General features: G+C 38.2%; 1 protein-coding gene across 2 annotated transcripts in view; it reads right to left on the bottom strand.

The window, feature by feature from the left end:
* Positions 1–24,701, bottom strand: part of osbpl10b (oxysterol binding protein-like 10b) — a 158,325-nt gene that overhangs the window by 123,859 nt on the left and 9,765 nt on the right. Inside the window, exons 2-4 of one of the 2 annotated variants that reach the window (XM_059945416.1) lie at positions 8,845–8,927; positions 6,264–6,439; positions 176–255 (exon numbers count right to left, since the gene is read on the bottom strand). In XM_059945416.1, the coding sequence (XP_059801399.1) occupies positions 176–255; positions 6,264–6,309 (126 nt within the window). In that variant the 5' untranslated portion in view covers positions 6,310–6,439; positions 8,845–8,927. The remainder of the gene's footprint in view (positions 1–175; positions 256–6,263; positions 6,440–8,844; positions 8,928–24,701) is intronic. The other variant, XM_059945415.1, reaches the window with a different exon arrangement.

A 24,701-nucleotide genomic window follows, 5' to 3' on the forward strand; every position in this document is an offset into this window, starting at 1 on the left:
AGTAATTTAGGCCTTTGGATTACTAGTGCAGTAATGTTACCACTTTACCAATGGTCTTTCAATATTTGATCAAAACAGAAGTAGTGTAAGCTTTAAATGTTAATATTGTGCATTTTAGATCACAATGTCAGGGTGGGGTATAGCATTTTGGTTCTTCAATACAGTAACCCTTTACCTTGGCATTATTGTCTGTGTGGTGCTTGGCAGTAGCCTGAAGCTGGTTCACCCAGTAGAATCTCTCTTTGGCATCTCCCGCTGTAGTGCAGAAAGTAGACATACAAGAAAAAAAAATGCCAAGTTTTCTTTTAAAAAGAAACAGTTATAAAGAATGGCAGATGAAAACAAAGTAGTTCAATCTATACTAAACATTTTCATTAAGTATTTGTAAATAGCTTAAACGAGTAAACCAGCTGTGATTACACAAAATAGGCAAATGTAAAATCAGACCTGATGAATACAAAACAATACCAAGGCCTTTCTAAAATTAGGCAGATCCAGAGTTGAAACATCAAAATATGCAAAATATAATGGATGGACAATCACTAATTGGGTCTAAAACATTTGTAATTATAATACTTTATAAACCTGAAATATGTTAAGTTTCTAAATTAGTACTACTTCTGCATTAAATCTCACTCTCTTAATAATTTCACATATGGTCCATTTTAAATCTTTTTCTATGTTAATAAAATCTATGTATCAGGTATTATTATTCTTTATATACTTTTTTTTAATGTAAATATATCTTGTTAACCGATGGCCAAAGCCAACACCCTGCTTCTGTGATATAATCAGTTTTGTTGAAAAGCCTTAGCATACCTACTGAAGACTTGTAAAACTAGAAACAATATGAACCATAAAAATACTTAAGGCATTTATAGGTAACTATTTTCTATGATTGCAATAGGGGCATGGACTCAATTGCTTGAAATGGGTCAACACCGTCAAAACAATCAATTCTTAACTTAAAAATTTATGTAGGCACGTGTTCATTATTGGTATCAAGCATGATTTCTCTCATTTATATCCTATGCCTACCTATCTTTGCATCTGGTTATGTTTAGTAAGGGATCGGCCATTCTTACCAAGTCCATTTTTAGATCACTTTTTATACTAATAAATTATACCTTTATTTATGTTTAATGCTTTCTAATTTATTATGCATTAATTAGAAACAGATTTAACTTGTCATTGCAATATACTGCAATCCTTACCCACAGTACCCAGTTTTTAAATCTGCAGACCAATCTTGAGAAAATACTCAACAATCTACTATATTTGTACCATAACATACAAGATAAACAAATCTTAGCTCATGATACATCATGAGACACTGAGTTGCAGCTCTGCCTCAAGCTAACCATGTTAATGAGTGACTGAAGATGGATCACAGAATGCCAAATTTGGATAGAGCCTATAAATCAAAAGTCGAGCAAAATCTCTGAGATCATTTTGAGAAGATTAAATATGATTAACAATGTGGAACATTCTACACAATTATATCTTCAACTTTCACAGAATTATAGTAAAGCACACAAGAGAAAAAAAAGGCAACTTAGCTCATCTAGACCATGCTGGAAGAAAAAGAGCTAGACAGTCAAATGAGACATACATAGTAAATGGCAGAGCCCCAAAGATTGTGGATGAAACAGAGACCTAGGATGGTTCCCTGAAAGCAGCAAGATGACAGTGTGGAGTTATTGGGGTGAAGGGTCTATTTCCATGTTGTCTCTCTTTATGATCCTATAATTCCACTATGATGTTAAAGTCATACGTCATGCACGCCTTCATCAGAGGAGGCATCAAATACGAAAGTTTGGACATCATGTTACAACCATTCAGAACATTGCTTAGGCCATATATGGACTGTTGTGTGCAATTCTGGTCACTACACTAGAAAAAGAATGTGACTACACTGGAGAAGCTGTGGTAGAGATTCAGCAGGGGGCTGCTTAGATTGGAAGGTTTATTAATATTAAGGATAGGCTGAGTTTGTTTTCACTGGAGTAAAAGAGGCTGATAGATAACCTCAAACAATCCTCATGAAGGGTCTCAGCCCAAAGTGTCAAATGTTTTTTCTCATTTCCATAGATTCTTCCTGACTTGCTGAGTTCCTTGAACATTTTGTGTGTGTTGCTGAGGGGGAACACAATAAAAGTATATAAATTTTTGAGAGACCTAGGTAAGGTAAATAGAAAGAATGTCTTTATCATAATGAGGTGTATAAAACAAAAGGGAACTGCTTTGAGGCAAGAGAGAACTGGAGGGAATCAGAAGATAGGATTCTTCACTGAAAGAATGGTTATAACGGAATAACTGTGCCAGAGGAGGTGTTGGAAACAGATATAATCTAAGCATTGCTTAGGCACTTAAATAGCTATGGCAAAGAAGACTACAAACTTCATGTGGGTAAGTTGATGTAGTAGAATGAGATACAATAGTAAGCATGGATGTGATGGACCAAGGGGGCCTGTTGCTATGCTTTCCAACTCTTATGGCTTTCATCCATCATCTGGGTGAAATAAATAATTCTTCATCTTCCACCTATTCCTTCTAAATCTTTTCCTCAGGTTTTTGATGCCTCCATTAAGAGAAAACGGTTCTTCCTCATTTAATGGTTTTAGATTTCTCTTACAACTTTAAACCTCTCTGCAGCTTTCTCCATTCCAAATGAAAACCTTCCTGATGTTATCAATATTTCTTCAATGCTAAAATGTTTTTGTTCTCACAATATCTCTTAAATCTCTTACATACTCTCCGGTGCAATTACATCATACCAGTAATGCAGTGACTAGAGCTGAACACTCTACTCAAGCTGTGCTTTTACTAATTAACAGCTTGTCCTGACACAGAATACTCATCAACTATTACCTTTCATTTTCTGCCATTAGCCAGTTTGAGTCTTATTTGCCCCTTTTATCTCAGATTCTGTAGGTTTCTACTTATATCTAAAAACTAGTCAGTCATATAGAATCTTGACAACAGTCTTGCAGAAATTTATGTGGACTACAATACTCTTACTGTCCTCATCAATCCTACCACCACAGAAGATTCCATGAAGTTCATCTATATTGGCCCTTCCATTATAAATCCAGGTTGCCCATGATGTAACTTTTTTCTTTCCAAATGAGGGTTACTGCCAAGCTTCAGAATTGACTCTAATAATTTGGCTACTATTAAAGTTTAATTGTTCATTACCTTCTCTCCCTTTTAAAACAATGATACAATGTATTGGAAGAACATAACCAGAAAGGATTGGAAAATAAAAGTATAGCTTATAGTTTTTCGTCAATTATTTTAATTAACAGCCTAGAGATTTTTTTAATCTGTTTGGAATTTTTTGTTTTAAGATACTTCCTCATAATGTTTGTCCAACCTGAAGTTTTACACTCTTCCTTGACTACAATGTTGGCATCTTACTTTTTTTTTAAAAAAAAACACAATATAGCCACAACACAAAGATCCTTACTCACATCCACTGAGTCATTATTTAGATCATATTTTACTCCCCAGCAAGCCTAACTCTCTGCATATGTATCTTTATGCTCGTTATGCAATAATAAAACAGCTTTGAACCTACAGTATTTAAATCTGTAATAGTCACTCAGTGGATTTCCTAAAATTCTACCTGCAGTGAAGAAACTTCTTGCATCAGGAGTCAAATGGCACTATACAAAGTAAAATGACACACACATCATCTAAACTCATTCATTCTCCATGCATATAAGACCAAGGCAACATCTTTTAAATTATGATATTTATCTTATTAGGTATCCAGAAGTCAGCTACGAGGAAGCTGACATTGCTGTGGTGAACATTTTGCCAGTCAGCAATCCATAATCGTTTCAGTAATTAGATGTTATTTGGCAACATAAATAAAGCCATAAAACTAAAGAAGATCTTGATTGAAGCAACTTAATACTAGATGCCCTGTCCACAAGTTTTTATCACAACGTATCCATGTTTACATCAAATAATTACCTTGCTAACCTTCAATAACTGTCTCTGTATGAGGAAACATTCTATATTCCAATAATTCCCCAAATAAGCAAAAATCTCCTTCCTCTTTATTCTCTCTGATAACTTCATTTTCTTGATTTATCGTCCTCACCCAAACAGCTTAACCCTCACTCTTCAGAGGTTTACAACGTACAAGGCTCCCAATACAGTTATTCATTAGAGCAAAATAATTTCAGTCACTCCATACAACTTTTAATTCTAATTTCTGATGAACCTATCATGCACTTATGACTTCTATCAGTTTAAAAATCTAAGATTTGCTGTCCATAAATTTACCCAACTTTCAACAAACAGATTGGACAAATGTATCCTTGGCTCTTCCCTATTGTAGTGCATGCTTTCGTGGTTTTAATTATTTCCATCCAATCTTCAAGAATTGCATTTACTTGCAAATATCCCTCTATTTCTTCACACTTTAAGTTCATTACATTCTCCTATTTTAGTGGAAAAGAAAATCTTTTTCATTAGATTATATATGCCATCTGTGTAGTTATCTTCTGGGTTGCATTCATCATGGGTCACAATGTTTGCTGACCATCTACTTTGTATCAAAACTGCAATATCATTCTTGAGTCTGACCAAAGCATCCAGATAGGGAGAGCAAAATCTTCTTCTGTGTAGGTTTCTACTGTACATTTACAATTCATTTCTACCCAAGTTAAATCCATAAGCCTTAATCTGCTTTCCAGTCCATCAATTTTCTATCAATACAAGTGGATTACTTATCAATCATCTGATATTCCTTGTAAGAGGACACATAAAACATGTTATGAAATACATTCAAAAAGTCTAAGTACATAAACCTAAACCATACCCCTTTCTACTACTTGGCTAAAACACCTTGCCTTTATCACTGACTGTAAACATCAGCTCTAAATTCTATGTTTACAGATGTCAATCAGCTGTGTATCTACAACTGCTTGCTTTAGTGTTTTTAACATAATGATGTTCATGAGATAATAACACTTCTACATATCATAAATTTTAAATCACTATTTATTGATTTCAAGTGTTTGCCCAAAGGTAATATTCAATTAAAAGTCTTGATAGGATGGTTATGATTATGGCAATGTTTTCATTAAACCTTCAAACAATTTGCATCCATAAGACTGAAACTTGATGCTCATGGCTGTTCACTTTCTAGGCAAGAGGATGGTACATAATCATTAATAATCATACTGTTAAGGGTTTATGTTGTTAATTACCATTTAAATGCCCTTAATAGTCAACTAAAATGTAAATATTACAACATGATGTGCTGGAAGACAAGCACAAAATGCTAATTCAAAAAAGAGATCAGCTAGAAATGACACACTCTTGGTCACATTTACTTTTGATTTGTATTTTAACAACAGTGCCTACCATTAAGTCATCATTATTGTTGTTCCTAAATCTGTACATTATATACAGCTAATGACAGTTTATGAGAATTTTTATTTTGGAAAAAGGAGAAAATCTCCTTTAATTTAAAGAATGGCAAAAGAAAAATACATTTGAAATAAGTCTACAAAAGAAAACCTTCCAAGTTGACCAACTACAATAGAGGAGTTAGAACTGATTGTATGGGGGAGGAAGTGCTAGTATTCTTTTGATGCAGTACATCTTAAATCCATTTCATCTTTTGCTTAAGGATTGCTGTATGTAGGAATCTGAAAACTATTCTTCAATTATATGTGCATATACATACATTGTACATTTTCCCAAACTTACTCAGTGGTTTTATTTAGATACTATTTTAAATAATTTCCACATCAGTTCAAAAGCTTTTTCGCCGTCAAATATAACTAACTGGATACTGAAACACAAGAAGACTGCAAGCTTCTTAAAAGTTCAAAGTATGAGATCTTCTAATTTTAAAAATATTTGTATCTTTCTCCCTCAAACATTTCTTTGCGTCAGGATGGAAATGTTTCCAATTATAAAGTGTTTTTTCTCCTTTCTGAGAATCAACATTTCAAGTCTCTAGCTGATTAAGAGACTCCTCCAATTATGGATCGCTGTTTTTATTTCATTAATTTGAACTTTCTGAAAACAAAAATCAAATTATCAAATTTAAGTGCATGCTTCTTTACAATTTCATAAATTGAAATAAGATTAATAACCATAAAAGTGAAATTCATATAGAATCATATCTCATATATATACACTTCTATAACATGCTTATAATCACTGAAGTTCTTGGGATTTTCAGGAATAAAACTGATGCAGTATTTTCTTATTTAAAATATAATAGTGTTCAGTACCTCTGAGTTTATACAGTTCACCACTGGCAGCTTGAACTATAAACATGTGAGAAACTTCATCACTGAACGAGATCACTGCACCAGACAAATATAGAACTCCTCGCGGCTTCTGACCTTTGCACTGCTCATTTACAAAGTACTGCAGTACGCCCAACTCGCAGTTCAGAACAAAATACCTGCATCACAAAAATATTCTGCATTAATATTTACATCAGCAACTCATTTGTCAGATTATGCAATACATTGTACACCACAAAAATATATTTCTACTTTTCTTTTATATTCAAGTGTTGTGGGTTTTGCAGGCTGCACCAGCACTTAATTTCCCATCCCTCATTGTCCTTGAAAAGTTGGGGCTCAGCTGCCTTCTTGAACTACTGCAGTCCTTGTGTTGTGAATACACCCACAATGCTGGTAGAGTGTGTTCCAGGATTTTGACCCAATAACTTTGAAGGAACAACAATATATTTCCAAGTCAGGACTGCGTGTGCTTTGGAAGAAACCTTCCAGCTGATAATGCACCGATGTTTTTAATGTCCTTTTCCTTCTAAATAGAAGAGGATATGGGTTTAGAAGTGCTTTCTAAGGAGCCTTTTTTTAAGTTGCTGCAGTGCATCATGCAGTACACACTGCTGCTACTGTGCATCATGCAGTACACACTGCTGCTACTGTGCATCAGTGGTGAAATGAGTGAATGGTTGTGAATGAGGTGCCTATCAAGCAGCTACTATGTCCTGTATGGTGTTAGGCATCTTGAGTGGAGACGAAGCTGCTCTCATCCAGGTAAGTAGAGGGTATTCTATCATGGTCCTGACTTGAACCTTGTAGACAGTGGGCAGACTTTAGGGAATTGAATGGCAAGTTAGCCACCGCAGGATTCCTAGCCTCTGGCCTGCTCTTGTAGCCCCCACTGTGTACATGGCTACTCCAGTTCCATTTGAGGTGATTGGTAATACCTAGGATATTGATAGTGGGGTATTAGGTTGAGTATACATTCTGTAGAGGCATGGAAAATGCTTATTTTTTTGAAGTAATGAATGCACTTAAATTAGTAAAGAGGACAATTATTTAAACTTTTAGAGATAGCATAATCTCCCAAATCATGATGTTTATATGTGGGTTAGCAAGGCACTGAGGCTCTCCACCTCAGTGAGGTATAAGAGTTCATAAGCCCTTATATTGTACTTCTCTATTTAATGGTGCAAAAATATAAGATATGGTCCAAAAGAAAAAGTGACACTTCAAATTTAGTAATTGCTTCCCAAATTTTAGACCTTCAGTTTCTGGTAGCTCCAAATTGAATTTTGAACTGAAAGCAACATCTTCCTCACTACACTAACTACTTTTTCAAGATGCCATCTTCACTAAATGGGACATTTAGACTTCTGCAATGTTCAATTCCAATGCAAAATCTTACATTGTATAAAGTATATCAACAAGGCTGGTTTAGCAGATGCCTGTGAGAATTCAGCGCACATTTATTTTGGTTACTTGTTTTGAGTTAAGAACTCATTTGAACCATGCAATAAAGTCCATATAAATGTGTTAAAAATCTAACAAATAACTGTTTTTTTCCGCTTGTTCCCGTGTAGCTCTTGATTTGATTTTGTCCCCATTTACTAAAAATTTTTTGTCCCCTCCCATCTTAATAGGACAGCATCTTATGCTTATATTTTCATAACTGTATGCAAATCTCAATATGAGTAACAACAGAACAAACCTACTATAGTTTTAAAGAATTAATTCTTCCACAACAGAGCTGATGGTATGTAAAAGAGAAACTCAGAATACTAGAATGTTCCATTTATTTATTTCATTTTAGAATTGTTAGGAACTAAACTGGAGCCAGTAAACTTCGAAAACCTCTATTAAATATGAGGAGCATACGTAACAGCACAAACAGAATAAATATACAGTATGAATGTCTGAAAAGAAAATGTACAATTAGAGTGAAGAATGCAAAAGAACTATGCCACAGCACTGCAAGATCACTGCAGTATTGTGGAACACCAGATATTTTTCAAAGCAGCAAAATGTTTTGTCAATAGAAATACTAAAGAACAATGACACAAGGTAAATTTGTAGCACAACGTGGTATAACCAAAGACATGGGTCACCTCCTTTTCTTCACTATTACTCTTTCTAAATAGCACAGTGCAATTTCATTATCACTTAGCATATTGCTTTACATGGAATGTCTGCAGTTAAATTGAAAAAATAAATTTTTAAAACATCTTGGACAGCATTTAGCCACAAGAAAACATCTTCTCAGATTTATTTTGTTTTATCCAAAGACATTATACAAGCTATAGTGATATTTTGAGATCTACAAAATCTTGGGTTGAAATAATAAATCATAACATTATTTTACCTTGTAAATAGAGAAATGTGGTATATCTACAATGGTAAAAAAAAATTTAAAGTCACAAATCATACACAATTAAAAACTGGGAATAAACTGTTGGAAATAAATGAGTTTGAAAGGAAGATGTTTGAAGTTTAAAACAAATTCTTTAATATCAGAATAACTAGGATGACTTGTCAATTTTGCAAGTTAAACTCAGCTCTGATTCAAAGCTACCTTTCAAAAAGTTATCTTCCTTCCCGAACTTCATTTCAAAAGCCCCAATTCCTGCTACTTTAACAGTTGTAGAAGCCATGTTTCTGAAAATAAATGCAACGATGCAAAAGCAAACATGTTAGAGCACAGCAAATAAGTTTTTTTCTCAAACAAGAGAAAATCTGCAGATGCTAGAAATCCAAGCAACACACACAAAATGCTAGAGGAACCTGAGCATTCTGTGCGTGTTGCAAAGCTTTTTTCTTCTATTTTTCCCACTTTTAGCTCTCTAAGAAAGAGTATTTTAGCCCTTTGACAAGTAATGGCAAAGGAAAAAATGTAATTATAGTAAATAAATGCTATTTACATTAAAATTCTTTTGAGAAATGAAGTGAACAGGAGCACTTTACCTATTTGATATTCATTAATATTGGCTCCTAATATGAAAATTAAGTTTATAGGTGGGTCACTGGAACATCTGTTTGTAAAGTATGAACCGCTGGAAAAGTAGTTTCAGAAAGGATGTGGCTTATTTAAAAACATATATGGAATTATATGGAGGAGGGAAAGGAAAATGAATATATAAGGTCAGAGTACAAATATATTAATGGATATAGTTAAACTGAGTAGAACTGCAGCTTAAAGCTATCTAGACAGGGAGCTTCTCTGATGTCTGGATCAAAGTTCAATTGATAAATGTAACAAAATCTATTTACTGGTTGGGGGTGGAGGAGGAGGAGGGAATGTAGCCATTTGTATGAAGTCACGTAAGCATATAAAAGAGTGGTTCCCAAGGTGGGTGATATTGCCCCCCCCCCCAGGGGTGATGGGACTTTCCAAGGGGGAGGTGGGAGGCACTCAGTAGATAGGGAGGCAGCTGAGGGATTAAAGGCTTCATTTAGGGAATAGAATATTTACTATAAACATTTGATCTTCAGCCCCTCAATTTACAATGATCATTTAATCACCTCATCTCTTGCTACCCGAACATTTTCTTAGGCTTTGCTCAAAGTGTGTTTAGTTGTTGAAGAGCAATATGGTACTTCTGTATTTTGCATATCATGAGAAATCTGAACTGAAGAGACAGTGTTATTTCCTGGCCCAGCCCGCACATTATTGCCATTCAATACTGTAGCACAGTGTTAGCTAGTATGATACCCATAGATTAATCACACATTGATGCAATTCCTGTGAATTAAAGTATGACGATCAATGGGGTATAGAATCTGCCTTTTCAAATGGTCTTGACCACATTTCTTTAATCCATGGCCCAATGAAGATATCGCTGCCCCAATTTATGTACTTCAGGCAGACAGTTAGGTTTTGTCTAAGCTGTTATGATGGCATAACTTTCCCCTTTATTGACTGCAGTGCTTCAGGTTGGACTTAAACAATAGGTGTGGTTGTTAATCCATAATGAAATTGATACAAGCAGATCAAACGAGATGAAAAGCGTAGACACTATTGTATGAAGTATCTGAAATATGGATTTACACCAGCACCAAGCAACCAACAGCCGCCAGTGTGTTTGTTGTTTGGAAAAGGTATTTTTAAAATTAAATGAGGCAGTCTCCTGCCTTCTCCCCATATCCCTCCATGCCCTGACCAATCAAGAATCTATTAACCTCTGTATTAAATATACATAAAGACTCAGTCTCCGCAGATGCTTGTAGCAAAGAATACCATAGATTCACCACACTCTGGCTAAAGAAATTCCCCCACATTTCTGTTCTAAAGGGATGACTCTCTATTATGAGGCTGTGCTCTCTGATTTTAGACTCTCCCACCACAGGAAACATCCTCTTCACATCCACCCTATCAAGGCCTTTCACCATTCAATACATGTCAATGAAGTCACTCCTCATTCTTCTGAATTCCAGTAATACAGGCCCAGAGCCATCAGACGCTCTTAATGTGACAAGCTATTCAATCCTGGAATTGTTTTCGTGAACCTGCTTTGAATCCTCTCCCAATTCAGCACATCCTTTCTAAGATAAGGAACCCAAACCTGCTCACAATATTCCAAGTGAGGCCTCACCAGTACGTTATAAAGTTTTAACATTACATCCTTGCTTTTATATCCTAGTCCTCTTGAAATGAATGCTAACATTGCATTTGGCTCAACCTGCAAATTAACTTTTAGGGGATCCTACACAAGGATTCCCAAGTCCCTTTGCATCTCAGATTTTTGAAACTTAACCCCATTTAGAAAATAATCTACCCTTTCATTTCTTCTACCAAAGTGCATGACCATACACTTCCTGACACTATATTTCATCTGCCATTTCTTTGCCCATTCACCTAATCCAAGTCCTTCTGTAGCCTCTCCACTTCCTCAAAAGTACCTGCCCCTACACCTATCTTCATATTATCTGCAAATTTTTCAACAAAGCCATCGATACCATCTGCCAAATCATTGACATATAATGCAAAAAGAACCATTCCCAATACAAACCCCTGTGAAACACTACTAGTCATGGACAACCAGTCAGAAAAGGCTCCCTTCATTCCTACACTCTGCCTTCTGCCAATCTGCCATTGCTTTACCCACACTAGAGTCTTTCCAGTAATACCATGGGCTCATAGGACATTTCACTCACCAACATTCTTGATGGTTGAACAGATGGGATGCCATCAATGACAAGATGCCACCATGGGGTTACTAGTTACTTGAAAAAAAATTGTATCTAACATATTTATCATTCACTGTGTAATTCACAGACATCTTATTGCAAAATCCCTATGTGATTGGAAACACAAATCATTAAACAATCAAATAATAAAATCAAGTCCCATGCTCCCAATTCTCAACTATTTTGAGAATTGAGATTGAGAATAGTTTGAGCACTTGCTGTTGCATACAGAAGTCAGGTGGCTCTCAAAAGGAAACTGCCAAAATTTTTGAAGAAAGCCCCGAATGCTTCATTCAATAATCAACTCAAGAATATTAGGCATGACATTGCTTATTTGTAAGAATTATTCACAAAGCTTAATGAAATCAATCATTTGCAAGGGAATAATGTGAAAGCCAAATCGGTCATCTCCAGATTTCTGTCCAAGTTAACCCTATTTATGTGCAACCTTTTCCAATGTTTGAGCCTCTCTGTAGACTTCCAGATGATGACCTACAACTATACTACACCCACCTAGGTGAGTTGCATAACGACATGTCAGTGTTTTCAAGATTTTTTCTCAATCTAAATTCCAGATTGGGTAACAACCCATTCTTGAACACTTGTAATGAGGAACTTACAGGAATAATGGAGGAATAACTGATCTTGCTACAAAATGATTCTGAGTTGAAACAAGGGTTAAAAAATATATTAAGATTGGTCATTGGAGAAATAAATCCTGCACTGTCGAAAAAGGTCAAGATGTTCTTTAATCGCCTTTCCAACATAATTTAGTGAAACACAGTTTCAGTGTAGTAGCCCACTTCTTTCCAAGCAACAAATTAGACTACAAAGTATTTTGCAGTGAACTTGCAAATCTGACACTCCTTCTGAGTGACATTCAGCCTAACGTTGTGAAGCTGATATTACTGCACTAAGCCCATCCATCTCATGGAAAGGTGAAAAAGCAATGAAATAGCTGGACTAATGTACATTCTAAAATTGTTGATGAAAATTGTTTTTACTGCAATTAAATAAAGAAATAATTTTATAGCTTTAGATGGATTGAAATAATTTTGCAATTATTTGTCACTGGCTTGAATTTGCAGTTTTTAATTTCCTTTCACTGTGCATTGTTAACAAATTCTTTTATATTTTTACGTAATGGCTGGAAAGGAAGAGGAGAGTGCTGGGGATATAGTCTGAGGGTCAAGGGCGCATTAACCCAAAAATGTTTGGGAACCACTGATAAAGGAAGCACTTGATAAAATTGAATGAAAATTTTAAAACAAATCAAGCAGAGTTCTTTACTTGAACGTGAGATTGAGTATTTCACTTTCAGAGCTGGTAGTCGAAGAATAAACCGTATAAATTCAATATTCAAATCAACATATTGCATTAGTGGTTGAGGAGATATTGGGATGGACCAAATATAAGCTCAAAGCTGTTTTTTTTTGTATGAAAGATTAATTCTGATATGGTATATTCATTGTATGTAAATGAGTTTTGCAATAGAGAAAAGCAAAGAAGTGAGGTAAAACAAATAAAGCTGGGATCTTGCCAAAATGTTACAGCCAGTTAGAAATAAAGTAAGATGGCAGAAAATTGAATTTTTATTATGAAAATGTAGTCAGATAAGTGTTAAATTGTAGCTTTTACTCCACTTTCTCAATATGCAAATTAAATGTTCTTGGAATAGTCACAAGAGAGAGCCTAACCACCTGCCATCACCACCTTTTATTCAACATTAACCAGAAACTCAAATGACTTGCCACATAAACATGCTTGCTACAAGAACAGATCAGCAGCCAAGTACCCTAGAGTAGTGATTTAACTCCTAACATGCCAAAATGTTTCACCATCTATAAAGGCATGAATCAGAAATGTATTAAAATACTCTTCATTTGTTTGGCCACTATCAGCTTCAACACTCAAGTCAATACAGATTAAGCACCCCTTACTGAAATGCTTGGGGGCAGAAAAGTTTTAGATTTTGGAATATATGCATCTATATAATGAGATAACTTGGGGATGGGACCAGAGTCTAAACATGAAATCCACTTATATTACATATACAGCTTATACATATACAGTACCCTGAAGGTAATTTTACATATTTAATACCTTTACGCATGAACCAATAATGCATACATTGAATAAGTAGAAAGGTAAGCTATCACTACCTCAACCACCCAGGTGGACAGTCAATAGTAGTTTGGCATCATCAATATTCCTGACTCTGAACTTACGTGCTAGCTGCAAACAGACTTTGCCCTACACTTGCTCATCACACATACGTACTGATGCAACCAATCTGTGTGTTTGACTTTCAATCAGCAACAATCTTGACAAACACATCAATGAATTTCTCTGCTGCTTTGCGATCAAGCAGATGTTTTATCACACAAATCTTTAAAAATCTTAAATTTCTGTAACCAGCCTACTGAATATTCGCAATTACCTTCAACTTTCAGTTTGTTGTGATAGTTCTTTGCTTGTTTAATGATCAGCATACCATTAGGTGGCAAAGGTTCACTCCAACACTGACAAATCCACTCTTTCAATACAAAATTGAGATCTTCAAATGGCTTTATGCCATTTTCCTATTTTTCATTAACATTTGCTCATTACATACATGAGTTCACTTCTCAGAACTGTTGGTGCACAGAGACCTGCACTTTGCCTGTGATCCTTCCCAGTGCTCATATCAGCGCTCAAAAAAATTTCAGAGGTTTTCAGATTTTGGAATTTCAGATAAGAATAAGTACAAATAAATCAACCAATATATTTTAAAAAATCAAGATTAAGCTTAAGAGGGAAATCAGGCAAAAAATAGATATGAGGTGAATTTGGTAGGCAGGGTTAAGGGCTCTTCAGTTTATATTAACAATAAAAGAGTGAGTAGGGAAAGACTAGGTCCTCTTAAAGAGCATCAGGGATGCCTATGTGTGGAGCCACAAGAAATGGCTATTTCTCCTGTGTTTACTAATGAGATTGTCATGGATGCCAAAGAAATTAGTGTAATAAGTCGTCAGGTCCTGGATCATATGCATAATATGAGGAAGGAGGTATCTGCAGACTAAAAGTGGGGTGGGGGGGGAAGTGTGCACACGCGCCCTTAACTCTTGGTGGAGTTGTCAGGGCGCCGTCATGACAAGCTTTTTGCACAGATCTTTTTGCTGATTGCTCATCATCAATCATGTGATTGGGCACCTTGGGCATCTGAAACCTGGCAGAGCACATCCCTCTCCAGGTTTTTGGAGCCAGCTGGATTCAAACTCGGGAGCCTTCACTCTGAAGTCCGGCACTGATGCCATTACACCATCAGCTGGCTAAAGTGCATTATGAAGGGCAAATCCCCAAGTGCACCCCTAATTCTTATGGGAGACAATGGAAGAAATTATGGAGGCCCTTGTTAGCCACGGGCAAAGTTCAAGAATACTGGAGGGTGGCTTATGTTGTTCCATTGTTCAAGAAGGGGCAAAGGAACTACAGGCCAACAAACAACTTCAGTTGAAGAGAAATTACTGGAGGGGATTCTGAGGAACAATCTACTAAAATCTGCTTGGATAGCTGAGGCCTGATCAGAAAGAGTTATGTTTTGTAACTCCAAAACATAAAAACTAATTGAAAGGAAAGCCTGGGAACCAGGAATGTGAATCTAAACTTGTTTTACAAGGCATGCCCTTATGACGTAATGGCATGATGATAGATGCCACTGACGTACTTCTAAATGTAATCTGTAATGAAATCAGTTAAATGAACAAGAATGGTTAATCAAGTATTACTGAAATATTAATTAAACTATAGTCAGCATGGTTTTGTGCATGAGGTAACGTATGAACAAATGCAACAATCAAGTCTGAACAAAGTCTCATTTTAATATGCAGTACTGTGCAAAAGTCTTTGGCATCTAGCTACATACATGTGCCGAAGACATTTGCACAGTACTGTAAAACCGTATCCTAAAGGCAGAGTCTTTGCCATCTTGCTCTGTCCTTCTTAAATATGCATTGAAAAATGATCAATCTGAAATACTTTTTGAAAATAATATGGTGGCAATTTGTTTAATACGCGGCAACTTCAAACCAAAACTAAGATTATTTAACTTCAATTGCTATCGCAGATGATTCCATGTTTGTGTTTGAATAATTCCCAATTCTTGAACAATCCTCAGCTGCTACACCAAATTCAATATGGTTATCAACACCAATACATTGTTCAATCACGAAGTCCTGACATTTCTCCAAATATCTGTGTGGGAAATAAAATACTTGATAAAAAGGAAACAGGATCAAACAGTATCAGTTCAATAAACTCAACCGGGAAATGGGATGTACATTTTGGAAAAACCTTGGTCATTTTTTGCCAATATTCTGTACGGCTGGAGTTGCAAGCTACTCATCAAAAGTAACATGCTCAAACACTGAGCATTTTGTAGCTGTTCAACAAAAAGTAATTGACACATACTTGCTACCTTAAGGTTCTTGGGATAACTTTGGAACAGGCAAATTCTTGAATCAGCCAACCATCCACATGAATAATCTTTGCAGACATTGCTGTTGGTGCATTGCCACAAAAAAATGAACGTAATTCAATCTAAAGAGATTGTTCAATTAATCCCGCCCAACCTATGGACTTACAATACGTTCACTACACTTCTCAGCATCCTCCCATTTATTGTGGGGTTTTTTTGCCTTTTTCCACCTCCTTACATGTAGTGCATTGACTTTCCCTATATTAAGTTCTATTTATCATATTTCTGTCCACCTATAGTTTAAACTGAGAAATAAAACATTAAGGGGCATAGATTCAAAGCAAATTGGTAGGAACATTAGAAGAAGTGGAAATGAGGGAACATCTTCCCATCCAGAGAGTGATAGATTTTGAGAATAAACTGCTTTATGCTGTGGATGCAGTTGTAATGACCTATAACCAGTATGACCAGTATCAGAAGATTAGAACAGATTGAGCAGTTTTTTAAAAATTGACCAGCAGGGACAAAAGGTGAATGAATTTTCACATCCTAAAATTTTCTATGATTCTAAGTACGCTATTAGTTAAACACTGATCCCTTTGAGAATAGAATGGAGAAATAAGTAAAAGGGAAATAAGGAAATAGCAGAGAATTTGAAATATTTTGCATCCACTGCACCGTCACATTAAAAGGAAATAAAAGCATCCTAGTAATAGTAGAAACTCTCAGAGAATATGAGAATGAATTGAAAACAATCACTAGAGGAGAGAAGTACAAGGCCAACAAATACAACATTCAGCAAGTTGGATCTAACAGCCTTAAAACTAATGAATATGTTGGCTGTTGTTTTCTAAATTCCACAGATATCAAATGAAATGTCCAGAAAAAGAATATTCAAGGAAAAGAAGAAGATGTAATCTAAATGTCGAGAACATGTTATTGGGAGGAGGCTGATATCCATTACTGGGTAAGTAGTAACAAGACATGCACAAATTCATAAAACATAGTGTTGACTGCATAATTGTATGAAAGGGAAATACTGTCTGACAAATCCTTCAGAATGCAATAAGTGGAACAAGTAACGGGGATCAGATGTGTTGAATTTAGATTTCCAAAAGATACTTAATGAGCTGTCACAAAAGATTACTGTAGAAGACCTCTTGTATTAGAGATAATATACCAGCAAGGGCAGAATATTTTGCTCACCAACAGATAATAGAGCAGAGGAAAGTCAAGAATTTATGCGGGTCAGAGAGGCAACTGAATTGAACATAGTAAGATCCGCTTCTGCAGATTCTCTCTTGCTTGTGGTTAGATCCGCCATGCTCTTGTTGAATGATGGAGTAGGCTGAAGGAATATTGTAATATTCCCGATAATATTAAAATATATCATCAAGATGTTGTTATTGTTCCTTTTCGTACCATGTAGTGCATTGGACAGTATTTTTTTTTGCCGTTTCCGGAACATTTGTCTGCTTTTTTCACAAGGCCAAGTTGCTAGCTCGATGCTCAAACCAGCACGGCTAGAAAACTTGCAAGAGGCCGCCAATTCGAACCCGGGACCATTCGCCTTGAAGTCCAATGCTGACGCCACGACACCACCGGCCAGCATCATCAAGATGATGGATGTTCCTTTTATCCTTGCTGTACCATAAGACTCTCGGTTACAATGCATCTTAACACTACATTAAAAATGTAATTAAAGATATGTCAAGAGGGAACATTGTGTTGTCAATGAAAAATATGAAGAGAAAAAACTAAATTTTTCTTTTCCACCTCTTAACGTTCTGCTTTGCAGTCATTTAATTCTCTTCATTTTGTTTAAATTCAAATTGCAAAGAATTCAATGAATTCAAATATTCAGCTACAATAAAGGAGAAAAATCAAACTTTATAACAGAAGTTACACCAACACTAAAACTTGAACGACATATTACAGATAGTCATTATTTAAATACTATATCTGTGATGGCTCAGAATACAGCTTATATTTAGTAAAGGTGACATTTCTATTTAGCAAATATCCAAGATTTGTCTCCTTGACAAAACTACTTACTTATTTGAGTAATATTTGATATTAATATTTGAATATTAATATTTTAGTCAATATTTGAGTCAATTCCCTTTCTCCAAATACAGGCTGGTGCTATGTGATTCCCTGTGGTCCTTGAAATATTTGCTGCTTCTATCATACATTAAATACTTTTGTTCCAATCCTATTCAGGTCCATTTTCACCCAGGTATATCTGAAGGTACTGGGAAGAGAGAAATTAAAGGGCAGGTTATGAAAGAGGCATTGCCTCTCATATGTTGCACAGGGATCCACAGAAGACAAGTAGTTGTTGGGATGATTATGTCACCTTCAAAGAGGAAATTATCTTTTTGGAAGGTTTAGTGCTGCTTCCTGTTCTTGCTCCAATCTAGGAAATGATCATGGAATGGTTCCCTAATTTTTATTTTCAGCTTTTCTATTGAAACTTCTGGGACAGTTAAATATCACCCATTGTAAGCCAATTAATAGCCACAAATGCTTTGTCCACCCTGTTTCCATCTTTAGATTTGGAGATACAAGAGACAGCAAACACTGGAAATCTGAAGCAACCCATAAAAATTGGAGAAACTTAACAGATGAGGCATCATCTCTGGAGGGAAATGAACAGTAGGCACTTGGGGTCAAGACCCTTCATCACGTTTCCAGACAGCAGCATAGATCAAAAAGGGGAAAACTGAGAGGGAATCTCACAGAACTCCAGACCCTTCACCAGCAGCACAAGCAGCTGTTGGGTGTGATATGAATTTATATAATTTGCCATAATGATATCACAATATGGCACAATGGAGTTTGCTCTTGTCTGCTGAAGACACAGCTTTATTAAGGATTGTCCAACTTAACTGATACATCTAGAAAACGCTGACTGAGATATGATGCTCCTCCAATGTTGTTTCACACTTGATTGCAAAGTCCTTTACTGCTCAATCTGCACAGTTACTGGGCTAATCACGAAAAGCCCTGAATACATTCATCTAGAATATCTGTCATTCCTTTGCAACCCTTTGTATTTATACTAAATAGTTTTCAACATGGACATATGACAGCTGGGAAAGAGCAGAACATTTCCATGTTTGTGTTTAATCTGATGCAATGAAATCTCAGGAGTCCAGAATCAAAGATCAACTACCCTATATTCTGTTTCTCTGGTGCCATCCAAAGGGACCACTTTTTTCGAGTGTAATTTTACTGAAAAGGTAGAGCTTTCAGGACTACTGCAAGGTAGGCGTAGCTTGTCCTCAGGACATCTTTCTCATTTTCAGATAAATTTCTAGAATTTCCACGAGAATTAATATGCCTTTGCACTATTCAAATTCCACACCAAGCTGGCAGATGTTTTGGGAGCAATTAAAAGTCAAATCACAATGTTCCAAATGTTGAATCATATGTCTGACAGATTCCCTTCTCTTGTAGGTACAGTGGTATATATTGGTTTTGATGAAAACCAAACTTAATGATTGCCATTATTTCTATGCTGAGATTCAAACTAACCTTGAGATTACTAGTTTACTAGACTACAGTTCTGCAACTATTGCCTGAGGAGTGACCTGGATCCACTCTAATTTGCCTACCATAACAATAGGTCAACAGCAAAACTCATTTAATAGTCTCTTCACTTAGCTATGGAACACCTAGACAATGAGGGTGCATATGTTAAGATGCTCTTCATTGATAACAGCCCAACAATTAATACTATCATCAACTTAAAACACACCACCAAACTCCAAGACCTAGACCTCAGTAACCTCCCTATATAACTGGCTCCTCAATTTCCTCACTGGCAGACCCCAATCAGTACAGACTAGCAACAACATCTCCTCCGCACACCATCAGCACTAGTGCATCACAGAACTGTGTGGTGAGCCCTCTGCTCTGCTTACTTTATACTTATCTTTGTGTGGCTAAGATCAGCTCCAATGTCAAATTTAAGTTTGCTGACACCACCACCATGGTGACAAATCAGCATTTTCAAGGGGGACTGAAAATCTGATTAAATGGTGTCACAGCAACTTCTCACTCAACATCAGCAAAACCAAACAGCTGATTATACTGAACAACAACTTTTTTTGAAAGTATTGTTTCCTCACATTTTTTTGTTTATGAAGCTAAACACAATTTAATTACAGACTACTTGTATCACAGGAATCTGGAGAAACAAGAAATTAATATTCAATATGATGTGTTTAATTGCATAATGCTGCTGATGCTTTGCAATAGTTCAACTCAGCTAAAAATGATGATTTTTGTTTGTACTCAATGTCTGAGGCTTCTTGCTTAAGTGTCTAACAATAATCAGAAAGTATTGATGGATTCCAGTTGCCCTGATGCTGTTGCTCCGCGAATTCCATGTCCTGGTAAAATCTTTTACCACTGTCGTCACTGAGTGCACCAAGGTCTTTAGTGAGGTGTTGTACTTCATGGTTTTGTATGTTTGAAGCATGTTGTCAACAAGCTGCACATAGCTTGTAGCCCTGTAGTTGCCAAGAGAAGTTTCAACATCCTTGAATACTTCCGTGTGATTTTCTCTGGTCCCACTAGAAATTCTTTGAATTGCCTGTTTTATCTGTGGACCAACAAAAATGCTTTCCTTAATCTTGGTATCAGTTATTCGGACTTGAATTATTAATACAAATAGAGGCAATTTCAAAACCAGAGTGTGATAAGGAAATTTCACAGTGATTTTCATGATCAGCAGCCTAAAATCCATAAGATACACCCAGAAGTATTTAGGAAGCAAAATCTTTGTTGACCAATGCTATCAAGGAGGAAGATGCCAGAGGTCCATGAGTCAATTGTCATCAGGGGAATGGAGATGGAGAGGGTCAGTAGCTTTAAATTTCCTGCCGTTACGATATCAAAGGATCTGTTCTAAAACCAAAACATAAATGTCATCGCAAACAAGGCAAGACAGCACTTTAGCTTCTTAGGAGTTTGCATAGATTTGGTATGTCACCATAAACTTTGACAAAATTCTATCGATAGTGGAAAGTATCCTAAATGATTGGTGTTTCCCTATCAGGCTGTGATTCAATGACTAGAAACAGAAAGAAAAACTACAGAAATTGGTAGTTATAGTCCAGTTTATCACAGGAAAAGCTCTCCTCACCACTGAATACATTTGCATGGAGCGTTGACACAAGAAAACAGCAACCATCAAAGACCTCCAACATCAATACCATACTTCCTTCTAGCTTCTATCATCAAGCAGGTGGTATAGAAGCCTTAGGTTCCACTTCACTAAGTTCATGAGCAGTTATTACCCTGTAAAGATCAGGCTCCTTAACAGGCATAGAGAACTTCAATACAACTTGAAGTTGTAGGTTGTAGAATCAGTTCAGATGTATTTTCAAGAACTCTGCAAAACTTATGATCTCACCATTACTTTTATTTGCACATTGTCTTCTTTTACATTGTTTCTATTTCAGTCTTTCTTCATGTATAGTTTTTCATAAAATTCTAATCAATTTCCTTTTTCCTGTAAATGCCTGCAAGAAAATAAACCTCAAGGTAGTGAATGATAACATACAATATACCTACTTTGAAAATAAAATAGCTTGAACTTTGAACTCTAGTATTTTGTTTATACCATACCCATCTTCTTGTCTTGCATCAGAACTCCCATTATTTAAAGAAACTTATCTTGATCCTATCATAGTTACATTTGTTCCTCCCTGCCCTAGAGGATTTGCTCTAAAAGAAAATTATGTCAGTATCTTGCATTAAAAATAATCTAAAATTATACTTGTTTGATAACACAGTAATGAAGCTTGATCAATTGTTAACATGTAATAATTCTTTGGGATATCAGAGTAAAGTATCAAGCTATTCAATGGAAATAACAGGCTGTTGCAAAATGGTCCTGTCCTGTTCCCATGCTCCATTTCTTCCTCCATACACACTGCCGGCACTCAGGTTAGATACTACTTTTGATTTAATGATGAATTTGGCCATTGAAATTAACTCTAATGTTTACAGTCCGCTTATTTTCAAATTCTAAATAATAAGATGTTATCACTGGAATAGAACACCTGTTTTTGGAGATTCTAATCTTTCAATGGTATCTTTCCTTAAAATGCATAGATCATTGATTTCAATAAGTTGCTCGCTATACAGTTTAAAAAAGGAAATAAAACCTTTTGACAATGTCTTTTTCGAAATGACTATTATTATGAACATACAGACGCTATTTTTACCTTTCTCATTAGCAAGGACATCAAATTTCACTTTTTGTAAAATAGAAAGTGTTGTGGCGACCCATTTCCTGGCACATCCGAACCGGTTCACAATTAGCCAGCTTTCCGGCTAAGGGAGATAGCCTACGGGGGTTTGCGAGCACAGAGCTTTGGAGCCTCTGCGCCACGGGGGGCAGGTTGAGGGAGGCTTAAAAGTGAGGCTGAGGATTTTCGAATAAAGTTTTTCCTTCGACTGCAGTTACCGACTCCGTGTCGTAATTTTAGCGCTGCATGTAGCACACTGCTACAATTGGTGACCCCCGACGGTCCAAACGATTTTTGGACCAGAAATGACCGACGCCGCCTCTGTTCATGCGATTTTGTTGAAACTGCCGGGTTCCTGGACACAGCGACCGAACCTATGGTTCCAGCAAGCAGAAGCCCAATTCCACGTTCGCCAGATCACCTCAGAAGACACCCGCTACTACTACGTGGTGAGCTCCCTCGACCAGGACACAGCAGCCCAGGTCGCGGAGTTCGTACAGTCGCCCCCCGGCAGACGGCAAGTACACGGAATTCAAAGCCCTGCTCCTCAGGACTTTCGGACTCTCACGGCGCAAGCGGGCTGCCCGTTTACTGCACCTGGATGGCTTGGGTGACAGACCTCCTTCGGCTTTAATGAATGAGATCTTGTCTCTAGCCGACGGACACACACCCTACCTCATGTTTGAGCAGGCATTCCTGGAGCAGCTGCCCGAGGACATACGCCTGATGCTGTCCGACGCGGATTTCAGTGACCCCCGGAAGGTGGCAGCTCGGGCGGACTTGCTGTGGAATGCCAAAAAGGTGAGTGGGGCGTCCATCGCACAGATCTCCCAGCCACGCTCCCAGCAGCAAACCAGTCCAGGCACGGCCGCAGAGCCCGCCAACCTCCGGCCCAATGAACACTGGTGCTTCTACCACCAGCGGTGGGGCGCAGAAGCCCGCCGTTGTCGCCCGCCCTGCAAGCTCCCGGGAAACGCCAGGGCCAGCCGCCGCTGATGGCTATGGCGGCTGGCCATCAGGATAGCCTCCTGTATGTGTGGGACAGAAGGTCAGGACGCAGGTTTCTGGTCGACACTGGTGCCGAGATCAGCGCTTTACCTCCGACGAGTTACGACACCCGCAGCAGGGCACCGTGGCCCCCCCTGAGGGCCGTGAACGGCAGCACAGTAAGGACCTATGGCAGCTACAGTTCGGCTCCAGCCAGTTCACGTGGGACTTTACACTGGCCGCCGTAGCCCAACCACTTCTGGATGTGGATTTTTTGCGGGCTCACAGCCTACTGGTCGACCTGCCCAGGAAGAGACTGGTACACGCCGAGACCTTTCAGACGTTCTCCCTGGGTGCAGCCCAGTTGCCAGCCCCTCACCTCGGCTCCATCACGCTGTCCGACAATGACTTCACCAGGGTCCTGGCGGATTTCCCATCGGTTCTGGCACCGCAGTTCACAGCGGCCATGCCCCGACACGGCGTATAGCACCACATCCCGACCCAGGTGCCACCCCTTCAGGCCTGCGCTCGGCGGCTTCCCCCGGACAAGCTCCGACTGGCGAAGGAGGAGTTCCAGAGGATGGAGGAATTGGGGATCATCCGGCGGTCCGACAGCCCATGGGCCTCCCCCCTGCACATGGTGCCCAAAGCGACGGGAGGCTGGAGACCATGCGGCGACTACCGCAGGCTGAACGAGGCTACCACACCGGACCGCTACCCTGTGCTGCACATTCAGGACTTTGCAGCAAACCTGCACGGCGCACGGATCTTCTCCAAGGTAGACCTCGTCCGAGGGTACCATCAAATCCCGATGCATCCTGACGACGTCCCCAAAACGGCTCTCATCACCCCGTTTGGCCTTTTCGAGTTCCTCCGCATGCCATTCGGCCTGAAGAATGCCGCACAGACGTTCCAGCGGTTAATGGACACGGTGGGACGGGACCTGGACTTCGCGTTCATCTATTTGGACGACATCCTCATAGCCAGCAGCAGTCGTCAGGAGCATCTGTCCCACCTCCATCAACTCTGCACCCGACTGAGTGAGTACGGTCTTACAATCAACCCCGCCAAATGCCAGTTCGGACTCGATACCATTGACTTCCTGGGCCACAGGATTACTAAAGACGGGGCAACCCCTCTGCCCGCTAAGGTAGATGCGGTCCGCCACTTCCCCTGACCCACCACGATCAAAGCCTTCAGGAATTCGTAGGTATGGTCAATTTCTACCACCGCTTCCTCCCTTCAGCTGCCCAGATCATGCGCCCCCTGTTTGCCCTGATGTCGGGTCCGAGCAAGGACACTACCTGGGACAAGGAGTCTGCCGCCGCTTTCGTTCAAACGAAGGAAGCTTTGGCGAACGCCGCAATGCTAATACATCCCAGAATGGACGCCCCTACCGCCCTCACAGTGGACGCATCAAACACGGCAGTCGGTGGGGTGCTGGAGCAACTCATCGCAGGTCGCTGGCAACCCCTGGCGTTTTTCAGCAAACACCTGCGGCCACCCGAGCTCAAGTACAGTGCTTTCGACCGGAAA

This window comes from Hypanus sabinus, chromosome 20 (genome assembly GCF_030144855.1).
Source record: "Hypanus sabinus isolate sHypSab1 chromosome 20, sHypSab1.hap1, whole genome shotgun sequence".
In the NCBI taxonomy this organism is placed as follows: Eukaryota; Metazoa; Chordata; class Chondrichthyes; order Myliobatiformes; family Dasyatidae; genus Hypanus; species Hypanus sabinus.